Here is a 22745-nt window from a genome sequence, read left to right as displayed (position 1 = left end):
ACTCAGCACCGTCACACAAAAACACAATACGACTAAAACCGACCTTATTACACAATACCACACCACAATCAGCTCACTCTACACACACACACAATCCCACAAGCAGGCTCCACACATGCACAATACTCTTTCCTGGTCCTTTTATCTCCTGGTATCCATTTATAGAGACACCAGAGACAAGTTGCAAGGAAATACAGTGCAAGCATGTTATTAAATTAGCTTGCACTGTGCAGAACAAATACAGTTTTTTTTTCTCATGCTAGAGCTCTTTAGCAGAGCTCTGCCCTGGAAGAGGATTGACCCAACGCTCACTTTGAGAGGGGGCGTGTTTGTCATTGGTGATGACGAAACACACCCTCTCTGCCCCGCCCCCTTCTTAGTGGGCCGCTGTGCTAAAAAAATGCCCGGGCCGAATTTTTCTCCCAGTCCGGCCCTGGCGGGGAGACATAATGGTATTAGGAATACATAGACATATCTATGCAGAAGTTCCTTCATTTTAGATTTTTTAATTACTATTGCTTGGAGCATCCCTTTAAAAAAAATGTGCTATAGATAATGTGGAAAGGAATATATTGATGGCAAAATCTGGAATACAATATACCTTTAAAACCTAACCATTATTTTACTCCAGCACTTCAAAGGTTAAATTGTAGAATAGACTAACCTGAAGTGTGGAAATGTTCTGAATCACATCTTGTTATCAGGACCACTGAGTTTATTGGATTAAAGCTACTGGAGTGAATGCATTTTGTCCCACAAGGATTAAAAAACTATGCAATTTTAGCTGTAAAATAGAAACAAACATTCAAAGGGGCATTAACAAATATCAGTGTGAAGCTAACATTTAGATGTAGAAATCTAATGGGAGTCATTTAAGAATTAAATACGGATTAAGTCCCACTGATTAAATCTCCTGCATAACACTGGAGAAAGTTCACATATTTATAAAACGCACTGAGGGGAAGGTTGTTAATGTATAAATGCAGCTCTGCTTAGTATAATGTGTAACGTTCGTCAATCCAAAGAAAATGAAGAACTAACCTTTAATGTGATTGAACACATTGTGGGATATTTATCAATGTGTCACTTTTGTTTCTAATTTCTGGGGATTTTTTGGCTCAATTTTTTAACAAGGTTATTCACTAAAGTGAGAATTCAAAGTGAATTTCAACTGTAAGTTTCAAAATAGCTGCCCTGGAAACATTCTGTAAGTCAGTTCAGTTCAGCTACTTTGGCTTTAAAGAACCAGTTTGGGCAAATTAAGTTGTTGTGGTGTTGACTCAGCTTAAGGGGTTAAACTGTTGTCAAACGGTTTAACCCAAGTCTGCATTCCAGCACCGTGTCTCTCTGCCTCTCTGTTTTCGATTTCTTAAAATCAGGAAACTGATGCAGAAATAGGCAGCAGCGCCATTGATTGGCTGAGAGCGGTTAGCTGACGCTCTCAACCAATCAGTGACTCGCCATTCATAAAACTGTCTTGAAAAGAAACATACCTTTTTTAAGCCAGTTTTATGGATGGGTAGTCACTGATTTTTATGAGGTTTTATATGGTGTCTTTAAATTTGAAATTCCCTTTAAATTCTCACTTTATTAAATAACCCTGCAAATATTTTGGATATATTCATCTATTCCATTTTTTTGCACCCTAAGCGTCATTTTTTTTTTTACCAGCCCAATATGAATGTTCCAATAGAAAAGCAGCAACATTTTTCCCACCACTCTAAATTTGGTAGTTTTCTAGAAGGGAAACTTATGTGAAACTTAGCAGAATTTATTCTAAAAAAAAAAAAAAAAAACTGTAGTTTTTAAAATCAATGTCATAAATACAATCAAAATAATGATTTAATTTAATCAGAACACTGATAAATATCCCCCCCTGTTTGTGAGCCTGTAGGGGGGTAACCCAATGCAACCATGGCTATTGCCCACTAGGGGCTCTGATAATATGGGGCATGGTTAATGTAGGTCAATGCCTATTCAATGTGTCCACAAGACTCTGATTTAAAGAGGCACTACTAAAGCCACAGTGGTTATGGTGCCAGGAATGTCCTGGCTCCCTCTCCGAGAAACGTGTCAAACTCTTTTAGAACACAAATAAAGTCACAACTTATTTTCTAGGTGTCTGTTATAGTGAGTCTTTTCCACAGAAATGGCTGTTCTTCTTTAAAAAACACTTTTATTCAAGATGGTTTTACATTACTTCTGGGTTAGGGTGTTTCAAGCTTCCTTCCATAGTGGATATCAGTACACATAGTTGCTCTGATACAGAATGAAAACACAACAGGGCATTATCTACATCCACCACGAGCAAACTAGCATCACCAGGTCACTGTGGCTCCCACTCAGAGTACAACAAAGCTGCATTGTTGGGCTGAGCTGGCTGTGACTTGTGAATGATCAGATAAAGAAAGCTACAGAAAATGCAGTATCTAAAGGCCACCAGTCCAAGACTGGCACACATAATGATTATATTTTAAGAAGTCATTGCATGATTTCTGGTGTGTGAGACGGAGGTCGAACCATATTTAAACAAACAAAACATTTTGGGTAATACTTAATTTGATTATTATCAGGTATCCAGCTACAAAATAGTTTATGTTAGGCTTGGTAACAAACCTCCAGCAGTTTAGACAGGAAATAATTGTGGAGTCAATCATGCAGAGGGGTGGTTGACAATTTGCACCATATTTAGGTACATCGTCTTACGGTGAAATCATTTTCCTTCCGCTGAAAATAGTTTGGTCATGATAATAACCACAAAAATGTCTTTTACAGCCTTGGTTTTTTCTTGTGATGATACAGCAAGGACAGATTGTTTATCCTCTGCCCAACACGCAAGTAAACAATTTGTAATGTGTTAAATTAATAAGATAGCATTTGTTTAGGTGGGCTGATGTTCTCTGGGAGCTACTTTATGTTGTATTTTTGCATTTGAAAGACACAGAAATAATAAAGCATATAAATGTGTACTATGAAACTGTTAAAACAACAAAAATTTAACATCATAGCCCACACAATCTGTTTAAGGAGACCTGAGAAGGATACTTGTTTTAGGGAGATGTTGGTGTGACCAGAAAAGAAGGTGATCTTGGGCCATGTTTATTGTAAGGGCCTTATGATTACCAAGGCCTTGATTGAACATTTGTGGATTCTTTTTCGTATAAGCTTTTAAAATTATTTATATTTGTTAGAAAAACTTGATCTTCAGAAGTCACCGTTAAAGTTTATGCAAAATGTTTTTAGATAAATCATTTGGAAAATGTTTGTAACAGATTTCAATAGTTTGAAAATACCCATAAATATTACATTGAGGCCCATGTATGTAACTATTATTGAAAGACTAGAATGTGACTCATGTCACTTCATTTACAGAGTAAAGATTCTTATTTACACAGCCCAGTTGTAAACACATTATTGTGGTTTAAAGTGAACCAGTCATGTTTTTATTTAAGTTAACATAAATTAGTCCCAAATACTTTAAACACATCATATATTACACGGATACATAATGTATTCAATTTAAACTTTTGAGATATACTCACATTACCTCCAATCAAGTGATGCCATGGTTTTACCTTTGTTGGTGTTACTCTTCTGTGACACCCACCTCTGGTCCCCCTGTTGCACCCCCTCTTCTTTCCTTTGTCCTGTGGTCTCTGTGTGTTTAGCAGAAGGGCCGTCTGTGGGGAGTTCTTCTGCTCTCCCTTGTCAGTCAATTATTTGGCATAGAGTCTCTGCTGGAGAATTGACTGTCAGGTGGGATAAATACTTATTTTTAGCTAGTTTTTTATTTCTTCAAATATTTTTATTTGCCAGTACAACGTATAAATGAAATGTGTTGCTCTTTGAAAAAAGCACAAGTTGTAGGTACCATTAAATAGAGTTTATTACATTGTGCATCTGCTAGAAAAAGACAGGCATCAGAAAATAGAAAACATCTAATATCTCTTCTAAAAGAGGTATCTTTTTTGATATGTGAAACTACCGTTAGTACCCATCAACAGTTAGATGACAAGGTACACTTAAGATCATTTGTAAAAAATATTTTTTTAAAGTTTTCGCAAAATTGTTCTAACACGGATAGATTCAAGCATATACTTCCTAGATGTTTGCTTTCACCTTTATCAATATGGTCCTTTAAATGGACGTTAGCAAATAAGTGAGCTTTTGCCCACTCGTCGTATTTTATGGCAACATCTAACAGTGCACTATATGACAAATTTCCACTTAAATGTAACTTTAAACTGCCCTTCTACTGCGCAGGCCAAGACTGGAAAGACATTAATTTAAGGTTGTAACTCTAGTGGCTCATAGATACAACGTATGTCTAGTAGAGATGTCCCGAATAGTTCGCTGGCGAATAGTTAGGTGATTTATGCCCTTTATGGATTAAAACCAGACTCTGCATCAACTATGTAATTTTCCATGGGAGTTTTGCCATGGATCCCCCTCCGGCATGCCACAGTCCAGGTGTTAGTCCCCTTGAAACAACTTTTCCATCACTATTGTGGCCAGAAAGAGTCCCTGTGGGTTTTAAAATGCGGCTGCCTATTGAAGTCTATGGCAGTTCACCCGGTTCGCCCGTTCGCGAACATTTGTGGAAATTCGCGTTCGCCGCTTGCGAACGGAAAATTTTATGTTCGCAAAATCTCTAATGTCTTGCTGTCTCCTTCCCTTTTTCCCCCTATCTTTTTTTCTTCCTCCTTCTGCTTTCCTCTCTTGCTGTTTTTCAAATTTTTTGTTGCTGTATTAGTCAATACAATTTATAGTTAAAAAAAAAAGTTCACATTGTGACCTAGGCACTGAGTAGGAACCACCTATAAAGCAGCCTGTTTTACAGATAAATGGAGTTTAGCCCTGCTCCTTAGAGGTTGAAAAGCCAGTGTTTTTGTGATAGAAGACCAATGTTTTATATACCAAATGCATATTCCTATGTTTAATAGATGGCCTTTAAACATTTGTAGTCTTCTTTAATGGAGAATAGACTTTAAGATGTTCAGAAGCGCAGATTAATCATCCTCTCCATTCTCGCTTTAGTGCTTCATGCTCTTTGTTTAGTATTACCAAGCCTCTTTGTTTCAATTGACTTGCAGATAAAACATGGTACAATTTGATTGATTGCATTGATCTCTGAAGTCCAGATTAAATGTGAACAACTACTAAAGGTCTCTCGTGTTCCTGGCCTTTCGATCTCGTTATGGTTGATGTGATTTTCTTACATAGAGCCTTACTGTTATGCAAATAAATAATATAAACTGCAGTGCAGTTAGAATTATCTTGAAATTAATCAAGCAATTACAAATTATAATTTACAGGGTAAATATGTGCTTTTGAATGAGTACGTAAGGCGTACATAACAAATGTATCTACTAAAGATGGAAAGTTTTTCTTATTCTGAGCCATTTTCTAACCAGGAGTTCAACTTTTCTTTGAGCTTAGAGTTTTTTGGAGTTTTTTGGTGTGTAAAACAAAGCTTTGTAACAATAAAAAGTATTAAAACAGTTGAGAAAGTAGTTCCACTGAGTAAGATTATATTTGATCACATTTTGAACCTGTAGCTACTTACTTTACTTACCTTCATCTAGAGCTGGGCAAAGCTACCGGCACCCCATCTGATGTCACGGGAGCCGCGCCGATGTTGATTGGACCATTTATTTGACTCAGAGTGCATGCGTACATTGTGTCCTGATGACAGACATATTTTATGCACAGAATCGACACTAGGCAGCCTGGAGCAGAGTTCTGGGCTGCCAATGTCGCATCTTGCCCCCAACATATAATGAACAATAATTCTAGATGTGCAGTGTTTCAAGCTGAAACACTGCACATCTGACTCCTACCACTATGATCACTTCAAATCACTGGTGTGGGTGAAAAGCCTTCAATGGTGATCACTAACATTTGCACTGCATAACTGTGTGGACTACAAAGATGTGACTGGCCTTTTTTGTCTGGGAACCACTATTATGTAGTTCACAAAGATCCACAGTGCCAAGTTTAGTCAATACCAGTCTACTGAGTCTGTATGTTGTCCAGCCCTGATTTTTTTTTTCTTTATTTCAGACAGTACGCGCCAGTAGATTTCTACTGCAGTTCCTGTAACTCACGCCTTGGTACATTAGTCATCATCAATGTTTTCCCTTTTCTCTTCTTCTTTTCTCCCTTTTTTCCTTCCTAATCAGTTCCTATATAAAACATTGATTTATCAAAAAAAAAAAACAGGAAATTCACTACAAACACAAAGATGGTGACACATTTTCTTTCTAATAGTCCTCTATAATATTCCTATATTAATACTTGGGTTAGCTTTGTTATTACTTTTACTTTATTCTCCCTTTATTTCCTAATTTGTTTGTTAATTTTAGTTACTACAGCCAGCTTATTTAGCCAGCTTATTTAGTCCAGCCCTGATTTAAAGGCTCTATAATATTCAATTAATTGTATCTTAAGTGGATCTATAATTACTTCAAAGCAGAAATACTGACCTCAGTTGTTTTTCATTGTATAGGTTCAACGTGGGAGAAATCATTTCGTCAAATTGGTTTTGAAAGGTATGTAAACTCATTTCTTTATCATATCATTATAACTGGACAGCAATCTATCTGTTGGCCAAACAGTGCTACATGCTGCATTCAGACTTTTTATTAAAAATATAGTTTTGTTTATCCATTTAATTAATATACAATTCAGTTCTTGGAAATGTTCTTCTACTGCTGCTGTGGACGTCTATAATAATGTTGAGTATTTTTTTAGTTTCAATTGTAACATTTTAAATGGACATTATAGTCACCAAAACAACTTTAGATTAACCCCTTAAGGACTGAGCCAAATGTACACGTTGTGAACAAAACAAAACGTAAACAAAACCTGGCATTTGCGCTATATGTCTGTCCAACCGTAATTCACCTCTTTCATATTAAATGCACCCCCCATTATTATATATCATTTTATTCAGGGGAAACAGGGCTTTCATTTAATATCAAATATTTAGCTATGAAACATAATTTAATATGAAAAAAATGGGAGAAAATAAGAAATGTTGTTATTTTTTTAGTTCTTCATGACATTTTAACTGTCAATGTCATAATACTGTTTGCTTTTACTGCAATAAAATATACATATTTGTATTCAGCAAAGTCTCACGTGTAAAACAGTACACCCTATGTACAGGTTTTATGGTGTTTTGGGAAGTTACAGGGTCAAATATAGCACGTTACATTTGAAATTGAAATTTGCCAGATTGGTTACATTGCCTTTGAGACTGTATAGTAGCCCAGGAATGAAATTTACACCCATAATGGCATACCATTTGCAATAGTAGACAACCCAAGGTATTGCAAATGGGGTATGTCCAGTATTTTTTAGTAGCCATTTGGTCACAAACACTTTTGAAAACACCATAAAACCTGTACATGAGGGGTACTGTTGTACTCGGGAGACTTCGCTGAACACAAATATTTGTGTTTCAAAACAGTAAAAAGTATCACAGCAATAATATCATCCTTGTAAGTGCTGTTTGTGTGTGAAAAATGCAAAAAACTTTACTTTTACCGGCAATATCATCGTTGTAATACATTTTACTGTTTTGAAACACTAAACACTAAACTTTTTTTTTAAACTATAAAAATATGTGTTCAGCAAAGTCTTCCGAGTAAAACAGTACCCCCCATGTACAGGTTTTATGGTGTCTTGGAAAGTTATAGGGTTAAATATAGTGCTAGCAAATTAAATTCCCTATACTTTCGGCATGGGTTGTCAGGCAGGTTCGCTAATTGTAATTAATTAAAATACCTAATTATGCAAAAATATTACATAAATATATATGTAGAATTAATATATGTATAAATATACGTATGTGTATATATATATATATATATAATTTTGAAAAATATATTTTTATTTATATATATAGGTATATATATAGTGATATTTACGTATATATTTATGTATATAGATATTTATATTATTTAGTTCTACGTGTATTTTGATATAAATATATATATATTAATATCACAATACAGTTAGAACGAAATAACACACATCTATATATTTTTGAATTATTTACTTTTAATTATTCTTTTAATTAAATTTTTTAACGTATTTACATTTTTTTTTATTATATATAAATATATATATAATAATAATTATATATATATTAAATCAGTATCAGTCTATGTTTAATTTGATAATATATATATATATATATATATATATATATATATATAATTATATATATATTAATAGTAAAAAACACCTAGAGAGTGTATGTGTGTGTATGTATATGTGTGTGTGTGTATATATATATATATACTTGTGGACTTATGTATATCGGCAAAACGTCCAATGACCTCAGGGAACGCATGAGGGGACACAGATCCACCATCAGGACAGCGTTATCCAGTGGTATAGCTACTACTCCCATAGCCAAGCATTTCCTGGAAGTAGGACATACATTGCCCACATTGAAATTTATGGGCATTGAACATGTCCCGGCCCCGACGAGGGGGGGTGATAGAGATGTTCTACTTCTTCAAAGAGAAGCCTTTTGGATCTTTACATTAGGGACTTTATCCCCGGGGGGACTAAATGAAATTAACCCACTCAACTGCTTCATCCCGAAGAGATAAAGACGCAATATGGTCAAAAAATGTTTTGTATACAGTAAAAAAGTTTTTCGTATACAGTATGAAATGCCATAGAGGAACCATTATTCATGATCAACTTAGGGGACCATCTATATACCTATATTAATTTAGCTCTGTATAATGATGATAATAAATTCTCGTAATATTGTATAGACCAAACTATTACTAGTCTGTAATCCAGCTAAGTATTTACTTTGTATATCTATGGCCCTTTAAATACTTTCTGTAATGTATCTATGTCCAGATCTGTAACCATTAGGCATTTGGAACTCAAACATAGAAATGTAGCCACCTTAAAGTTACTGTTCATCTTATCATTTGTTTAAACTTTGATTAACAAGTAGTCTTAAATACTTAAATAGAAGCACAATAGACTCTGATATGCTACGGTGGCTTTGATATCTCCTATCCTTGTATTTTAATATGTTTGCGAGAGCAGATTATCCATCACTTGGCAGTAATCACATTCACTTACTGGCCTCACTAATAGGCACCAGAGGGGTTAATTTCTACCTTACAATTAGGAATTGCATTCACGTTTGTATAGCCTCTCTTTCATATAACTCACTCTCCAATCAGATCACATGTATGGTATATTTAAATCACTCCTTTTCCCGTCTTCATTGTCTTGAAAAAAGTCCTACGGGGACTGAAACGTCGACTTATTTGTCTTTGAAGTTTGGCACAATAAATTGTTTATATTTTTACGAAGACCTTTCGAGTGCACTCTTTCCATTTGTTTATATATATATATATATATATATATATATATATATATATACACACTTAGATCAGGGGAGGTGTGGCTTTGGCTGCCATCTAGACGACAGAAAACTGAACAGTGAGACTACAGTGGCAAGATCTATACACTAAAACTACTTCATTAAGTTAAAGTCGTTTTGTTGTGTAAAATGTCTTTTTTAACAGTGGGTCCAACTCAAAGCCAATAAGTGACATCTCATATTTTTTTAGAGCAGACTATCCATGTTTGAAGCTCAAGACCCAATAAGGCAATTTTTGATTGGGGGGGTAGGGCAGGGGGTCTGAAGAACTAAATGTGACAGACTTGTTTTTTCCCTAACACACACTTATCATTCCTTAGTTTTTCCAAACAGGGGTTTATGGATTATCTCATTGGGTGCAGTGTCCCAGTCCCATTAACCTAGCAATGTAAAATATTGTAGTTTTGGAGAAACTGCAATGTTTATTGTGCAGGGTTAATACTGCCTCAAAGTGCAGTTCCACAGAGTTTAATTTCATGAAATGACACTGGACGTCGTCACACTTTGCATGAGTCAATGCTTTCCTAAGTGTCAGAGGAAGCGCAAACCTTGGGACCTTGGTGCTAGAATTAAGCAAGTGAATACAAATCTTTTTAACCCCTTCATGGCCAGGCGGTCCGCAGAAGCAAAGTGACAATGTCGTGTTATGGATACGTTTTCTTATTCCTAACACTATAGTGTTCCTTTAAAACCATTTCAGAAGAGGTAGATTCTAATTCATGGACAGATTGATTTAAAAAAATATACTATTCTGTAACACAATATTTTACGTGACCATTCTTTATTGACAAAATGTATACGGTTCACAAAGTAGAACATCATTACTTTTTAAGATCTCACCTTATACCAAAATTGCATGTGTCAGCTCGTTTTGGCTTGCAATCTTGCTATTTCACTTTCAGTAACTCAAGATATACTTGGAAAAAAAATTTTTCCAATGCTTCTTAGGAGGGCTTTTAGCTTTCAGATATGTTCTAAATTAGAAAGTTTATTTTGTCAGTATTACGTTTTTTGCTAACTGAGATTGCATTTGTAAAATAGAGAAAAAACTAGTATTGCATGATGCACAACAATGTTTACTTGTTATTTACAAGGTGACTGCAAAGTAAGCCAGAGGAGGGACACCCATATTATCTAGATTAACTAGATTACCCATAAAATAAATTATATATTACAGTTCTGATGAAGTTTGATTTACAAACATTGATTGATTTATGTAAGTCCTGGAAGTGCTATCTGGATATTAGTTACTGTATTTCTGCTGACAAACACCGGGCATGCAAAAGGTTGATATAAGGAGGGCAAGATTTTCTATTTATTTTTATATATATATACAAGTTTATGATGGTTAGTTTTCCTGTAAATGCACACTTTGTCGCTTGCACTGTAAACTTGAAAAAGACCTGAACGGGTCAAAAGGTTGATTGATTTTTGCACACTTATGGATTTTTAATACACATTAAAGCACCAGTTTTTCAAATTGTGAGACCTGAGAGTGCATCCTGTTCTTTTTGCTTTTTTGGTATATATATATGTATATATATATATATATATATATATATATATATATATATATATATATATATATATATATATATAATAAAAAAAAGAGTGCTGCACTCACGATCTCTCAATTCATATAATTAACACGGTGCCAAAGTTCCAGCGTATCAATATTTTTCAGAAAAGAGTGCACGCACTGGGCTTTATAAATGCATAAAGTAATGCCTTATTATTCATAATTCAGTCAACATTTCAGTCCTCCCACAGACTTTTATATATCATTTTGATATATTTAATTTGCATTATATCTCAGAAATATTATCTCATTTTGTAACTTTTAATCTACCGGTACTTCTAAGGTTGTACTTTTTACTTTCTTATGTTTGTTTAAATAATATCTTTTTTTTTCTCCAATTAAAGCCTGTATGTAGACAATTCAGAGTTTGCAATTCTTATTTCCCCAGTCCACAACACATCCCATCAGACTCAGCTTTCTGATGATCTGATAATAGCTAATTAACTGATAATATTGTGAGGCTTCGCTCTATTATTGATATCTGTGTGTTTCAAATTAACTTGTACGCGCAGTTGAAATAGATGTACTTGCAGGTAGCATTCTAGTGTGAGACTTCCTTAGAAGGAAATGGGAAAAACAATTAATAATGGCGTGCACTAATCAATAAACTATAAAAAAAAATCTTTTCTTTTGCTTTGGTTATCAAACACTGTCATATATTTAAAGAGACAGAATGACAAAAACTACTTTGTTTGAGTGGATAGCCAATATGGTAGGGCAATATTTGACTCAGGTCTAGGAAAACAAATCCATTGGTAGCAAGTGTAATCTATATAATGAAATGTAGTGGATATATCTTACAGACTGTTTATGGATGTTGTTGTATTCCCTGGATACATATATTTTTGAGGCCTTGGGTTTTGCTGTAGTTTGTATTGTAAATTGTAAAATGTATTATTTGTACACACCTTAGAGAAACTGTTTACGTTATGGTGACAATAGCACAATATTATTGCTCATAATAGTAGAATTCTAGGAAAATGTATAGCTCAAGGAAACATATTTAATTCACATTAGTCACATTAAAAAAAAAATAATAATTATATAATGGCATTCCAGCTTAATCATGGCCATAGCAACATTCAAAGTTCGACAGTATGTACATCAGTATGTACATCAGCCATAAGAAAAGGTACATAGTAGCTTTACAGAATTTCTTTGTCTTTGGCTTGCAAGAATTGCCGATAGAGCGTTCAGCAATATCTAGCTTTATCAGTGCCAATTTCCACCTTCCGCCATGTTTTATTTTAGTGTAACATGAGAGGAAAGAGAAAAGTGAAAAGTGAGAGAGTATAGTAAAGGAAAACTAAAGAGAACAGATTAGTTGATCTCCAGAAAGGCTGTGTCCAGGATCTGACATATCTTATGTAGTGAATCAACTTAAACTGTTATCCTGGACCATAGCCTTGACCAGAAACCCTCCTGATAGAGGTGCCGCTGCCTCTTACTGGGGTTCTAGAGCATCTGTGTTTGTGAAGTTATTTCCCAGAAGTCAGTGTTGCTAATATAAAGTGAGAATGCCACCTCGCGTCGCCAGAGCATGCCATCTCCATACCCCCCCATCCCCTCCCCCGTTCTTGTACACAGTAATACTTTATGTATCGTACTGCTCCTAGAGGTCCCATACCTGTGAGTTTCTGACTTGCGTGTTAGCATGTCCATAATGTAGTTGTCCCTGCGTTTTGCTAAGGGTACTTGGGGGGTTGTCCCTAAGTTTTGCTAAGAGTACTTGGGGGGTTTCTGGGTAGGACCAATTTTACGCTAATGCTCTACAGGCCACTAGAGTAATTATGTTAAGGAGTTTTTGTTCGTGTTTAGTCAGGCCTTCTGTGGGTCTGGACAACAGGCATGCCCATGGGTCCAAAGTTATTTTCCTCTGTAGGATCTGCAAACCTAAATCCATAATTTTATGCCAGTAGTCTGTTACCTCTGGGCATTCCCACCACATATGTATATGCACAACACATGCGGCTGCATATGTGGCTGCATGCGTCTGAGGAATTCAATTTCATCTGATATTGCTTGACTGGGGTCGTATACCATCTGAATAATGTTTTATATGACTGCTCTTGGAGCGTTACACATATTGTTTTTTTTGTACATATCTTGCCATTCTGTTCCCTCCAACATCTCTCCCAGGTCGGCTCCCAATGGTCTGTATAGCGTAGTGCCCCTTCTTTGTCGATTGCTGTACTAAGGTGGTTGTAAAGTAATGTCATTAGTTTGGTTTGTGTGGTTTCATGAAAACACATTTTTTTCAAAGAAAGCAATTTGTGTTGTAGCCGCTACCCTAACTTTTGTGCTCTGTGCAAAATCCCAGAATTTGTAAATATTTAAAGTAGTTGCGCATTTTGAGTGGGGCTAGGGTGTTCAGATGTTCGTAAGTGAGTATATCCTGATTAACATAGAGGTGGGACATGTAACCCTGTAGTCTCTATCCCCTGTTAATTTCTAGCCCTCATCCCTGGCGGGAAAGCTCTGTTCCTAAACACTGGTGTCTTAGGGGAGTGGAGGCTATTCTGGGAGTATTTTTGTCATGCGTGGTCCCATATTTGTATGGAGTTGAGGATAACTGGATTTGTGGCCCTCAGGATAGCTCGTTGGGTCCTGTTTACCCATATGTAGAACTGGGGAAGATCCATCCCTGTCATCAGGGATTCCAGGTCTATCCAGCTTCTTTTGTCGGAGATTGTGTACCACTGTATGATCTGGGTTAGTTGTGCCGCTAGGTAATACTGATAAAGGTGGGGCAGTCCCAAGCCCCCTCTCGGGTTTGGTCGGTACAAGAGGCTGCGTGCCAATCTTGGGGGTTTATTTTTCCATATAAATGTGTCTATTGCCATTTGTACGCATGCTAGGTATCCCTGGGTAACTCTCACTGGTAGTGATTGAAATAGAAACAATAATCACAGTAGGCTGTTCATTTTAATTGAGTGTATGCGCCCCAACCAAGAAATAGGTCTGTCTGCCCACTGGTGAGGGTTTGGAATAGGGGGACATAGTTGCAGGCGAACAGTAATTTGAGGTCCACTGTTAGGTGAATGCCCAAATACGTAAATTCCTCCGCATTTATTTTTAGGTGGCATTAGCTGCGGAGGAGTGCCCTGTCCGGGGTTGTTAGATAAATGGGCATGACCACCGATTTAGTGAAGTTGACTTTCTAGTCTGCTAGATGACTGAAATTGGCTAGTAATGACATTAAATAATGCAGGGAATTTAATGGGTTCTGGAGGGTTAGGAGGACATCATCAATGTAAGCAGATACTGTAAATGGTTTTCCCATCCCTTCTACCCCCTGGTTGTCTGGGTGCTTTCTGACAGCTTTTAAGAATGGTTCTAATGTCAGTGCAAACAATAGTGGGGATAAGGGGCACCCCTGTCTGGTTCTGTTGCCTAATGAAAATGGGGTCCTCGTTGCTCCCGTTATGAGTGTCTGCACTTGTATGTCTGTGTGTAGAGTCTATATTGCTGTCACAAAGGGTTTTGGGAATCCCTGAAATTGGAGTAGGTTGAATAAGTACGGCCACAGCACCCTGTCGAATGCATCTAATGAAAGCGCCAGAGAAGACACCTTAGACTCCGCCATGTACCACATTAGGTCCACTCCCTATCGGGTATTTTCCTATAGTTGTCACCCTGGTGTAAAGCCAAACTGGTCAGGCTGGATCATTAGCGGAAGGAGGATGTGAGTCTGGATGCTAAGATTTTTGTGAATATTTTACGGTTGTGTTAATGAGTGATATCTGTCTGTAGCTTGGAGCCAGTGTATCGTCTTTTTCTGGTTTCAGTAGTAGTATGTTTGCCATGGCGATGTCCATATCAGGCTTTCTTCCCTGCATGAAGTGATTACATAAAGTCGTGAGGTGGGGGGCTAATTTATCTCTAAATCATTTCTAGTAACTAATGTCATAACCGTCCGATCCAGGGGCTTAATTTCCCTTGAGGGATGCTATGACTATCTCCATTTTGTCTTGTGTGATTGGGTCCCTCAGTGTTGCTGCCTCTTCACCTGTCACCTGTCAAGGTGCTTTTCAGCTCTCAGAATTAACCAAATCGGCAGCTGAATAGTAATAGATGTTATTATTACCCAATTTAATGGTACTCATTTTATCGACCTTGGAAGGATGAAGGGCTGAGTTGAATCTGCTGGGATTTGAACCCGTCACCTTGCATTTTTGAACAGACTTTGTAGTTTATATATTATAATTTTTTTGGTATATGTATATAATTTCTCTTGGCACCCATGCTCGTAGGGCTCTTTGTGCTCGGTCTAGCACCATTCATTCTCTCGGGATGTCAGGCAGTGGGTGCTGGAAGTAGTCCTCCATTTTCTACATTAGTGGGCCTTATTTAGGTGTTTCTGGCAGGCCTCTTATATGCAAATTATTGCACCTAGAGTGGTTGGACAGGTCCTTAACAAGCGTCTCTAGGCTGCTAAGCTGTTGCTCCATCAGGTTGGAGTGCTGCACCACTGAGTTGTGTGCCTGTACCACAGTTTTAATCCTGTGCTCCAGGTCGGTTGTGCGCTTCCCCAGGGCATAAATCTCGGCACCTCCTGTGTGTTGCGTGCAATTTCACCCGCCACGTAAGATTTCACCTCTGATAGTTTGGAGAGTATTTGGTAGTGTCACCAGGTTGTGAGTCTGCCATTTCACTTTCAGCTGTTGAAACCGGGGACACAGATTGATGCGAGCCTGCCCATTGGCCATCTTGTGCGGCCTGTGAGGAGCATGATACCACAAACATGTCGGCAACGTTTTTGGAGAAATCCTGCTTCTCTCCCCCTTTTTTTTTTATCGTGGCTTAGCTAATTTAGATGATCAGCTTTTGTGTTTGTGAGCTGCGATGCTGTTTGCAGGTGCTTGATTGCAAGTGGATGCGCGGGGGCTCTCAAGCTATGCAGCCATGAAAGTTGGCTGTTAGACCACGCCCCACCTTAGTAAAATTTTGAATCATGGCATACTCTTTACACACCAACCCAAAAAAAGACTGAAGCTCATCAGTTGCTAAAAAAAAAAAAAAAAAGGAGCAGAAGTTAAAAAACACTCTTTGTGGCTAAAAAGCAGGGGACTTCTAGGGCAGGACAACCAAACAGCAGCTGTACCTATGTTTGATGATTATGTCATTGTAACAAACACATCTACTTAGAAGAAATCCAAAAGATGCACGTGGCACTCGAGAGATATCGTTCAGTGTGGTTATTAAATGGGTCAACTCATGCATCCTTTCTGGCCAGCCAAATACTCATCTGTCAACTGACAAATGCCTACTGCACAGTAGTTCAATGAGGAACCATTACATAATAGAAGAACATGACAATGTGATAAATACAGTAAATTACCAAGAAATGACGTACAAATTGGATGCCTAATTTATAGACGGGGGCGGACAAAGAATTTCAAGCGTTTCAAAAACCAAAACCATATAAATAACATGATTAACAAAAATCTATTCAGCCTTTGCTACTCTCAGGCTGGAAAAAAATAAAATAAGAAGAACAACATATAAGAAGCATGTCATTTTTTTCTGTTGTCATAGTCTGACAGCAGTACGGTTAAAACTGCCTTAGCAACATCTGGAGAACATCAGTGCCTCAATGTGTAAGGACATTCTGCCTGCAAGAACGATATCCAAAAACAAGTTTAAATGCTGCTCACTGCATATTCCTACTTGTCCTATATATGCTAATCTTGATTTAAATCATATAGATGTGTTGAACTCATTGAACTCCTGTCTTCTAGGGCAGCAGATCCAAGAGGTTTTCATAATAATTTTTAGCATATTGCTCAGTGATATATAATTGTTTAAAATAAAATCAAACTTTATATATTTAACTCTTGGTTTTGAATGGCCACAAAAGTTAACATACTTTTTCTATCCAATTACAGCAATAGCAGTGGATTAAGGATGAGTAAAAAAAAAATAGTAATAAGGGAATAAATATAGAGTCAGAACAGAAAATAAAGCTTACCCTGTAGAAAAAAAATCTGCCATAGTCAGATAGAAGAATCTGATTATAATCAACGTTCTAAGCAGATTTTAATCCGGATGTGGTGCAGCTGGCAATGAGGGAGGCTTGGAGTCCGACTGGCCCAGGTAAGAGACAAAGAGACTAACCGTTCCAAAATGGTTTAATGGTTTGTTCTCTTATTGGAAAAGGGTTCCAGGGTACTCCAGGCATCATAACCACTACAGGGGGGCTTTACTGGTTATGATTCATAGAGTAACACTTTAAAAATATGTATACTATAATCTCTGCATTTGGGTAAATCACTAGAGTTTCCGAAAAGTCCACGGAGAAGATTATGATACAAGATCTATGACATACGTAAAAACTTCAGAAGTCCAGGAATCAGAATGCCGGTTGTAGGGGGGGAGGGGAGGCCAGTGATCGCATAAATGGCTTCACCCAAATGGGAGAGGAATGGAAAGAAGGTGTTACTGACAAATCAGCTTGGTGTGATGACAAACAAAGGCCAACGCATTCAGCTCAAATAGTGCTCCCTGCAGGGTCCTAGTGCTGTGAACATAGCGCAAGCACGTCTAGTGATGCGTTCACGCTATGATTTAGGACACTAAAATGAGACTGTCCCACTGAAATCGAGACTGTTTGGAGGCATGTCTACATATATATTCCTTTAATATCATGGAATACCTCATCTGGGTCTGGTTTTCGGCAAATTGTGGAAGAAGCCACCCAAATTTTTTCCAATAGCTAAGCGATTTTGGAAATGCTCTTGTGGGACAATTTTATAACAGATTTTAATAGTATAGAACTGTTAAATAATTCTCAAGAGGACCATTGGCTGCTTATGCAGCTGCTATCTTACCAACCCTTCAAATTGTATAGATCTGCCAAATGTTAAAATCCAATTTAAAACGTCTAGAAGGTCATATTCCTCTATTTTTCATTCATCATCTAATGTTGATTATGCCCCTGCAGTCTCACTGCTCAATTCTCTGGCATTTAGGAGTTTTTGTTTCTGTTTTAATGCAGCCATCACAAGGAACAAAAATAAATTGAAATATGAGACTGGATGCAAAACATTAGAAAGCTAACTATGACCAATGAACCATTGCATTGTAATTTCACATTTTAATTCAACAATAATATGGTACTTTAATGTTGGCCTTGGTAATTAGGAAGTAGCAGAAGGCACGTGTGAAGAACGACATGTTTATTGTAGTGTAAATTTGATTCCTTATGGTCCTTGAACTTCCTAAAACCTGAGAAACTTAAATGAACACTCCAGACCCCTAAATCACTTTAGCTTTCTGAAAAGCGTTCTGTGTGAAGAATATGTCCTCTTTTTTCATTTTGCAAAAAATGCTGATTTCATTAGAAATTGACACCTTTTTAAATTAACCTCGTTACACCCCTTGGCTTTCAAGCAGAGAGCAGGTCATATTACTTCCTGGTTTGGTTAGCTCAGTGGAGCTAAACTCGAGAGGCAGCAATTGCACTGCATTAGGAAGTCTGTGATTGGACAGCCACAGAAAGTCTGGGCAGGGTTAGAAGAACTGCAGATTTTAGCAGCTGGTTTTATATATACCCCCAATGACATCTGCGATAATTTAAATGTCTATAACGCTCATGTTTCATCTAGTGTATCCATTATAATGTGTTAATAAGAACCAATTAGTTAAAGGGTTACTTCAACCACTATGACCACCTCAGTGATTTGAAATGGTCAAGGTGCCTGGAATTTGTATGTGCAGCATTTCGCTATGAATCGCTGCCCATACCGAATTTAACCCTTTTGCTGCAGATGTGTATCCCCACCTCTGGCAGGGTCACTGGGAGTTCTTGGCTAGCTATTATAAAGTCTGTACATGTTTCTATGTACAGAGTTCCATTCATTTGCTAAAAGCAATCAGCTCATCCTTGGCACACGGTGAGAACCCAGGTCAGAGTGCAAACCATTGTAAAACAGCTTGCCCCATTACCAGGGAATGGTGCCAGGGTACTCCTATCATCACACAGGGGGCTGTAGTGGTTTTGATGTTTGGAGTTAGCTTTTCATATGTTAATTTTCAAATGGCAAAACACTTTTCACTGCTTATCCTGAAAGCACAAGCGGGAAACATGGTGTAAGCTAGAGAAGTTGTTTTTGCTAAATTGAGACTGACATGCACTTGGAGAAAGCTTTATAAACCTGCCAGAAAAGTCACAACACTGTAAAAACATAGCTATCGTACAGAACCCTGCCGTAAAAACAATCAATGATATTGCTTCCACATATTCCCCTAGAGGTAGTTCTCAGAAGAAAAGCTATTCTATTCCAGTAATTTAAAAATGTGTGTTTTAAAAACCATGTATATTATTGATTAGACTATTTGTTACTGAAATACCATATTTTTTGTGTATCTACCATATGAGCAACAGAATTAACTGACCTATTTGAAAAAAAGGGACCTTGTACAATGGATTGTGTTAAGCGTGCATGGAGATTGCAGAAGATAGGCAAATATAACTGAACTGGATCTCCAACACAGTTATGTATTCTGTTTGTATTATTTTGGATTACATTTTACAATGATATCCTCAGTTCACTGCAGTTCACCAAAAATGTAATATTGGAGACAAAAACCAAAGGAATTATAAAAACAAAAACAAAACAACAACTTCTTGCAGTATGTATGTTGCAAGTAAAACATCGGAACGTTAGTAACATTTTAAAAATACATTTTGGGTAGAGGAGGGAGTAAAGGGGACAGACCTGCGTAAAGTCAAAGGGGCTAGTGCACTTAAAGAATTGTCAGGTTAGACTGGGATGAATGGATTTGAGGCTACCTCTCAATCAATCTCTGCAGAGCCCTGGTGCCCTGAATGTATGCTTTTTGTCAGGAATTCCCTGGAACCCCCAAGTACCTGCAGGGATCAAAGTCAGGATGGTGGGACAGGAACCTGAAATTGGGACTGTCCTGCCAAAATCGAGAATGGTGGGAGGCTTGACAATGACAATCTGGCAAAGAATGCATAAAAGATTTCATTTTATTTTAAACTTCAAAACTGAGTTGTTTCTATAAAGTATTATTGTTTATTTTTTAAGGTTTGTTATTTTAACTAGCAGTGATGATATGATCCATGTATGATACAAGTTGTGCAATGAGCAAGTAATAGTGATATGAAGTTCACAGCACTCACTTCACTAGTAATATTAGTTTTATGTGATAATGAATGGCGTTCAGATGATCAAGTGAATATTTTCCCTTTTAGTATTCTATGGAACATGAGGCTAACAAATGAAACTCTGGGCTTTGTCATATGAAGAATTATTTATCAGACATGTGCCAGTGAAAATATTTTTCACCATTAACAGTTCAGATGAACTCAGCTGAGAAGCTGCCAAACAAAGCACAACTGGTAGGCCGTATAAAACTCTTAGTAAGCCGGAATCAACGCAACCCTGCTTTAGATGACTGGAAGGACACTCTACGCCAAAACACATGTTATCTTAGACCACAAATGCTCCACATTTGCTTATGAGTAATATTGGAGCAATTTCCATCATGTGTTTTTTGTCTGTGATGACAAAAGATATGTTATGATTTAGTAGCATGGTATGTCATCTGAATAGTGCAGTTGTCTCTGTATTGTCAGCTCAATTTAGTGAAAATACTGAAATGTCATAATAAATGTTGATCAAGAACTTGAACAAAGACATTTGTGTTTGAAAGTGACTAAAGAGTAAATTCAATTGGATTCTTAAATAGTAGTTCTCAAGCTCAGCCATGCACCTGGTCACTTGAAGCCACCTCCAATAAACCATTTAACCCCTTAAGGACAGACGACGGATATATTCCGTCATGATTCCCTTTTATTCCAGAAGTTGTGTCATTAAGGGGTTAAAATAACAAACTGGCCAGTGAAAGTACCCGGGGCAGTTCCCTCACATACCTCCAAACTTTAACATGAATGCACAGTAGGCTGCCTGTTCATCATCCAGGCTGATCTACTGATGGCAGGCCATTCTGAGTTATATATTCCTATGTATATTTAGAACACCTGCATTCTACATCCTTATGATGAGAAAGCTTTACCTGGTAGATTGATCACATTATCGGACTACGTGCACACGTTACATCTGCCATATGCTTTAAAGAAACTCTACAACCAGCACTGTAGTTTTTATGGTGCCAAAAATACCATACCTTAGAACTGTTTGAATTATTACCTGGGGTCCGCAAGGCACAGCTCCCTGCCTCCACTACTTCAGACAGAGAACCAGAATCTCTCTGTTTAAGCTAAACCTTGTGGCTCAGTGCTTAGCTCATTGGCTGAGAACAGTCAGCTCTCAGCCAATGAACTAGACCTGCATTGCAGGACTTAGCTAAGGAGAGCTAACAGAAGCTTCTGTTTAAGAGCTACCGGCTCTCCATAAGAAGTAGTGGGGGCTGGGATCGGTGCCTGATAGACCTCAGGTAAGGTTAAACTATTGTATAACAGTTTGACTACTTACATTGTGGGCTGCTACAGGACTCCCGGCACATAAACATAACCACTACAATGAGCAATAGTGGTTATGGTGATTGTGTCTTCCTTTGAAAAAGTATTTACTATTTGAAAGACATTGCTTTACATTTACTCAGGTGACAGAGAACATTGATTTGGAGGATAACTATTTTCACCATTTAAGTTTCTTTTTCATACATGAACATCAAACATGACTGTAAATTGTTATAGCTTTTTGGGGGACAACAGCCACATATTGTTATTGCATTAAATTAATTTGAAAAATATTTTTCTGTTTTTTCTATACAGAGATGCAGTGCATCTGTGGGACCCAAGTTTACATTATATCAATATTTTAATGTATATCGATTTTTTTTTTTTTATAGAAAGGAACTAATATATCGGTTTAACTTTTTTTTAAAATCACCTTAATAATAATGACTGCGCCATTCATTCAAATGTGGAGTAATGTGGAAGAAATTACTTACTTTGTAGTTATATATGTATACATATATGTATATTTAAGCTAACATGTTCTTTTACAATGTGGATGTAAATTGTTTTGTATATTTTATGTACATAGCCAGTGTGTTACCCATGCATGTTTATACAATACTGAATCTCATCTCACCTGCTGAAAAGATCATTCGTAGTAAAGAAGGTAATCTGCACATGAAATAGAAAGGTTTGCGGAGATCAAATGGAATAATATGAACCACAGTGCCAGATAACAAGTATGTCACACGTAGCAGAATATGCTTTGTAACTGCATTTCATTTGAAATGCAAACCATTGAAGCCATATTGAAAAATTGGGCTTGTCAAAACTCAGACTTTTTGGCAGTTCTTCAAACCTGCTTGCAGACGATTGTATGAGCTTTTGCTGACCTATAACTTCATTGCAACATTTTGAATTTTCAATTTAAATCAGTTCATGGAATTCTCCTTTGCGTTCCTTAAAAAAAATACAAAAAAATCAAATTGTCAACTTAAAATTCTAAGAAAATAAATATAATTTTCAGAAAAAAATAACACATGCATTGCAACTACCTACAAGCATATAATTACAAAAGAAAAGTATATAAAACTCTGTATGCGTGTAATTAAAACCAATATATACAACAATATAATCTAATAAAGCAAAAAAGGCATTATGCCTATTTGTAGTTGTGAGCAAAATGACTGCTACAATAAGGAAGTAGTAGAAGAAATAAAAAACACAATAAAACACACCTTGTCAGACAAAAGATTATCTAAATTTGTGATAGAAAAAAAGTTAGAATA

General features: G+C 36.9%; 1 protein-coding gene across 1 annotated transcript in view; it reads left to right on the top strand.

Annotated features, from left to right (window-relative positions):
• PIEZO2 (piezo type mechanosensitive ion channel component 2) overlaps positions 1-22745 on the top strand; it is a 409694-nt gene that overhangs the window by 228359 nt on the left and 158590 nt on the right. Inside the window, exon 4 of the mRNA XM_063451573.1 lies at positions 6509-6551. Within this exon, the coding sequence (XP_063307643.1) occupies positions 6509-6551 (43 nt within the window). The remainder of the gene's footprint in view (positions 1-6508; positions 6552-22745) is intronic.

This window comes from Pelobates fuscus, chromosome 4, assembly GCF_036172605.1.
Source record: "Pelobates fuscus isolate aPelFus1 chromosome 4, aPelFus1.pri, whole genome shotgun sequence".
NCBI lineage: Eukaryota > Metazoa > Chordata > Amphibia > Anura > Pelobatidae > Pelobates > Pelobates fuscus.
Note: the sequence above shows the minus strand (reverse complement) of the source record. Positions and strands in the feature narration are given on the sequence as shown.